This window comes from Apodemus sylvaticus, chromosome 2 (genome assembly GCF_947179515.1).
Source record: "Apodemus sylvaticus chromosome 2, mApoSyl1.1, whole genome shotgun sequence".
Taxonomy (NCBI): domain Eukaryota; kingdom Metazoa; phylum Chordata; class Mammalia; order Rodentia; family Muridae; genus Apodemus; species Apodemus sylvaticus.
This window is the reverse complement of record NC_067473.1, coordinates 148,337,897-148,343,852: the sequence shown is the minus strand read 5'-3', so window position 1 is coordinate 148,343,852 and position 5,956 is coordinate 148,337,897. Positions and strand designations below refer to the sequence as shown.

At 39.5% G+C, this 5,956-nt stretch overlaps 1 protein-coding gene across 1 annotated transcript; it reads right to left on the bottom strand.

Annotated features, from left to right (window-relative positions):
* Window positions 1–2,522: 2,522 nt before the first annotated feature.
* Window positions 2,523–3,476, bottom strand: LOC127677596 (olfactory receptor 6C4-like). The gene has a single exon (XM_052172643.1). The coding sequence runs from the start codon at window positions 3,474–3,476 to the stop codon at window positions 2,523–2,525; it is 954 nt and encodes a 317-aa protein (XP_052028603.1).
* Between the last annotated feature and the right edge of the window lie 2,480 nt (window positions 3,477–5,956).

Genomic DNA, 5,956 nt, shown 5'->3' with positions numbered 1-5,956 from the left:
AGCCAGGAGGGCCTAGACTGTGTTCCAGATTTGGACCACAAATGACAAAGAGACAAAAACAGTGTTGATACTGCCTTTGTTCTTCTGTTGGTAAGTTTATCTTTCAAAGCCACAGCTCTAGTTCCTCTTGGTTATCAAACATATTAACATGAAGATGTTTACAATATCACATTGTTATTCTTGTAATACTACAGGATATGTAGTATTCTACATATCTTCATTCTTCTCATAGAAAGCGTTCCTGGTCCACACCGTAGCCATCACTCTATTTCTGGTCAGTCTCAATGACTTTGAACATCTTAGAACTCACTTCAAAGAATGAAATGTAGCTTTGCTTGTTTTCACCTTGCCTCCCAGTTCTTTGATTGAATACAAATTACTTGAAAACTTACTCAAATAGCTTCCATTTGAAGCTATTTAATCTTAAAATTAAATGTTTAAACAATAAATTTACATCTCTTTGAAGTAATAACACTTTCTAGACTATATTTATAATAATGTCTGTCAACAAGTCATGATTTCCAATGAGATCTTTACAGCCAAATGTTAAGTTCTCACGGATCATTTGTTACTATTTTTGTTGTTTGTCATCTAGTCTGTGAACTAATTACATCCTAACTTTTCATTCCTGAAAAGAATTTTGAGATTGACTTTACAGCCCAATAAAAGTTCTGTTGTGATAAAGTTCCCATAAAGTGTTCATGAAAGCAATGCGCATCCTGCAAATGCAGAATGCAAGAATGTGCTAATCAGTCAAGCCCTGTTTGTTCACTGCTGGATTTACACAGTTCCGAAGGCTTCATTGTTCTTCCCTGTTAATAACTGAAGAAATGACATGAGAATGTACAACCACAGTTGCATGTTCTTTATTCTTGTTCTAGCGATTCCAGTTTTACCTATGCTTTAAATTTACCATTTGATACACACACACATATATCCCACCTGTGTCTTTCTGATTGGGTCATGTTTTTACCGGTCTGCTTGGAGTGCTATTATTTCATGACATTAGCTACTTTTTTCTTTTGAAATTTTGCAGTTATAAACTTAAGACTGTCTCTATGTTCTTAAATTTTATGCCATAATAAACTCATATAGTAACAGCCTCTTAATTTAAAAGAAGGCTTAATCTACTTACACTTTGTCATTATGGTAAAATTGGATTTGCCTCTGTGGTCACAATGTTGATTTCAGTTTGTCCTTTCTATAATATAATGGTGCCCTGCTTAGCTATTTGTAACTTCAGTAAACACCAAGTCCAAAAGCAATTTGGGGAGGAAAAGGGTTTATTTGGTTTCCAGGTTACAGTTAATTTAAGGAAGCCAAGGAAGGAACCAAAGGCAGGAGATTCAAGTACAAATGGCAGAAGGCTGTGGCTTGCTGGCTTTTTCCTATGGTCATAGTCAGCTGCCTTTCCCACACAGCCCAGGTCCATCTGTCCTAGGAAGAGGATAGCACTGCACACCTGTGCTAGACACACCCACATTAATTAAAAAAACAATCAAGAAAATACCCCCATAGACATGCCCACAGGACATCTGATGGAGGCCATTCTCCAACTGAGGGTCAACTTACCAACAAAATTAACCAGAATGTGACTGTTTTCCTGTCTTGTTCTCCATTCAGCTTCTCTCATGACACATGATTGATCAATAGATTCATTTATTCTTTGTGATAGGATGGATGTCCTGACCTTGTCCATAAATTCATCTCAAGAAGCATTATTAGCTTCTAATTTTACAGTTAGATTTCTTTCACCTCTGAGGTAATTTCTCCTGAATTATTTGCATTTCACCAGCATGGTAACCAGCATACAACTCTAGTCTGCTATTACAATCCATAATTCCTGAGACTTGTGTTGGTCCTTTAGTTTAAATGTTTCAGATGGAATTCAGTTTGGTAAATGAATGAATGCAATGGGGTCTTTTTATTTCAATGCTTCACAACTTAGTGAAAACTTGATGTGTAATGATGTCTGTTTATATGCAAATATTCATCATGGGAAACAATTGTAGTAAGTGGTGTAAAGTAAATTATTCTCAATATCATGACATTTATTGTTTATAGGTCATTCAAATTTTGGTGCAATGATCACACAAACCTGTCACCAAATAAATTTTAAATTCTTGGTACACATTAATTTCATTTTCCATTCCCAACTCTATCTCTATGCCCAGTCCCTCTTTATTCCCCTATTACTACAACAGGATATGTGATATTAGACCAAAACACACATCAAATAAATGCATGGATAATTGGAGACACTTTGTTAAAATGGTAACATGTATATAATATATTTGAGGCTTTGGTCTTAATTTATACCAAAGCAGATATAGAAAGATTTTTTTTATCACAAGATTATTGATGCCTTCAGATGGAATTACTGGATACATCAGACATTGTTGTAATAATGAACAAGGAGAGCTTGATAAGATAACGTACCTGACAATTTATATAGAACACTTAAATGAAAATGAAAATGGTGTTAGACTTAATCAAAAGAAAGGTGCATTGCTACTCTAATATCAGTGGAATTGAACCCTGGACAGTGCATCCCTCACAGCCTGGTGGACCTGCTTGTTCCTCAGGGTGTAGATAACAGGGTTCAGAATGGGTGTCACTACCGTGTTCACAAGAGCAGCCTCTCTGTTGGTGTCCAACCTGCTTGTCTGCTTTGGCTTCATGTATATAAACACACAACTGCCATACATCAGAGAGAGGACGATGAGATGAGAGGAACAGGTAGAAAAAGCTCTCTGCCGCTCCCTGGCTGAGGGGAGACGCACTATGGTGACCACTATATTGCTGTATGCAAAGATGGCTACCATGAAGGTAGTAAAAAGCACAATTAAAGCAAGGTTAAAAAACAGCATTTCAATAGTCCTGGTTTCTGAACAGGAGAGATTAGCCAATGGTCCAAAATCACAGAAAAAGTGAGGAATAACATTGGGGCCACAGTAAAATGAATGGGAAAGCTTGACAACTGGACCAGCCATGAAGAAGAATCCCAAAACTAGACAGACAGTAACGAGACAGAAGCACATCCTTGGGCTCATGATGGTTGGATAATGTAGAGGTTTGCAGATGGCCAGATACCGGTCCAGGGACAACACAGCCATAAGGAAAAAAATAGTTGCCCCCAGAAAAAGAGAGACAAAGGCCTGTGTGAAGCAGGCCACAAAGGAAATCATTTGCCTCCCTGACAGAAAGATGGTGAGCATCTTGGGGATAACAGTAGTTATAAAACAACACTCCACAAAGGAGAATGAGCTGAGGAAGAAGTACATGGGTGTGTGTAATCGATGGTCCTCACAGGTGATGGCAATTATGAGCAGGTTGCCCATGACAGAAGCCAAGTAGGCCAGCAAGTGCACTAGGAAGAAGAGGATCCTCAGGTGCTCGGGCACGGGGAACCCCTCGAGGATAAACTCCCAGACGGCTGTCCCATTCCTGGTTTCCTCTGCTGTCAGCCATTCCATCTCTTCAGTCTGTCACTGAGGGGCATGGCAGAACCATGACTGTAGGTGGAGAACTGTGTGTTCCTAAAACTGTAAATGATATGGGAAGTCAATCAGACGGGGTAAACAGCTCATCCAATGTGTCACTTTGTCCATTGTTAGGGAAAAATAACTGACTACTACTGTGACAGTCTTGATATTGCCTGTGTCCTAAAATGCTAACTGTAGAAGAACTGCATGTGCTACACACACTCATTAGCAAGAAAGTCACTCACTAATGTTGGTCATTTTCCCATGTGGTTTGCTGCCTATTGAAATCAAGGTTTATCTATTTAGTCATGGCACATATTTCTAGGGAAAGCATATTGAAGGAACACAGATCCAGATAAATATTTCAACAGAAAACCTTCAACTTGAAAGTCAAACTGAATCTGGGAGTGTAGCTCAGATCTGGGGGTGCACCTATCTAACAAGTGTGACACTATGGTATTAATTCTCAGGGATACAAAATATAAGAAAACATAACAAGCCAGACAAACCAAGATTTCAGTCCCAGGTACTAGAGAGATGTCTCAGCAGTTATGGGCATTAGTTATTCATGCAGAGGACCTGGTACCCAAAATAAGAGGGGTACCCAAAATTCTCAGAATGTACCTGCTAACTCAGCATGAGTACCTCCAGTTCCGGGGGATCCAGTGCTCTCTTCTGACCTCAGAGGGTGCCAGGCATGCAGGTTGCATGCATACACACATGCAAGCAATACACTCGATACACATAAAATAATAAATTTTCAAAGGATTTTAAGTCAGAAGCCACAAAATATATTCCTTCATCATACCTTAGCATTTGTTTTCATGTTTGGCCATACTATTTATCATTAGCAAAAAAATAAAAATACAAATCTGCAGTTCTGTACTATAAAGTGGATTATATTAGAAAACCCACACAATTAACTCTAGCTGGATGGTTAAAGCTCATGTCTGGCTGCTTTCATCTAGAGCCCCAGACAGACTGTGAAAATTAAGACTCTCGGAACCATGTAAAAAGCTAGACATGGTGAAGTGGAACTGTAACTCCAGCATCAGACAGGTGGGTCCCAGGAGCCCACCGGTTAGACTAGCCAGCCTGGTTGAACCAAAGAGCTACGCATGCAGGAAGATACTGTAGCTCAAAAAATAGTGATGAGAGGGGTACCCACAATCAACCTCTGCTACTACACACATGTCTGTAGTTAAATACTCTTTCCCTGTAAATGGACAAAGTCTGTATGTGACCCTCTGTCACTTTGGTCAACTAGCATCCATCTATGGTCTCAGACTTAGCTGTCTGACTTTGAACAACCAAAAGCTCTCTCTTATCACACATGAAGTGAAACCAGACTGAAGGAAAGCCCCACAGCCATTTACAGCAAACAAATAGTATGATGCTCCATTCACACTGAGACCATGCCCTTGCCAAGAACAGCTCACAGCAACCAGAACTCTGCCCTCTGCTCTTTTCATTCTAAGAAAAAAAGTCGACACATTGGTCTTGGCAGCTGAAATGTAAGTAAATCAACACATCCATTCTAAACATTCATAATTTGTCCAGAGGTAAATTCAACATCTACCAGTTATTCTTCTCCAATCAACTAACAGCCTAAGAACTGAATTAAACCAAGCTTATCTCAGTGGAAATCTTGAGTGTTAACTATGGAAAAACAAATAGAGATATTCCCTCACCATTCTCTGAGAATTGGCAAATGAATTCACCTGGAATTCCAAAATATCATTGGTCAGTCTCCAGGTCTCCACACCCCATCCTGCTACCTTACAAATGCCAGCATCCACAAGAAACTCCACTGCTAGGAACATAGTACAGTCAGGGTTGAAGCCAGGAGACTTCACTCAATCCAACATGCATAGATAGTTCCTACATTGATATTTTTTCTTTCAAATGCTTTCCAAGGCACTGAATTTCTCAATCTTACCACCACCACCAAAGCATGCATGTTCCCAGTCTGAGAAGGAAACTTACACCAACAGGAGCAGACATCAATTTATACTAGTGGATTTTCTCTTGATACTTACTAGTCAGGGTCCATCAGGTCCAGTGGGCGGCACCAAGAGACACTAATTATCATTAGAGGGTGGAACAAAGCCCTCACAGACCTGTGTCACTCTAGGATCCCTCATGATTGGCAATTGGGCAGTGTTGTGAGTGGAATATCACTTGATTGATGATAATAATAGTGAGCTTATATAAAAAATTATTATAGCCAGGCGGTGGTGGCACACGCCTGTAATCCCAGCACTCTAGCAGGCAGAGGCAGGCAGATTTCTGAGTTCGAGGCCAGCCTGGTCTACAGAGTGAGTTCCAGGACAGCCAGGGCTATACAGAGAAACCCTGTCTCGAAAAAACCAAATCCAAAAAACCAAAAAAAAAAAAAAAAAAAAAAAAAAAAAGAATTATTATATCTGCTAACACATAATGATTAGTAAGTATACTGGTTGCCCTTTCAT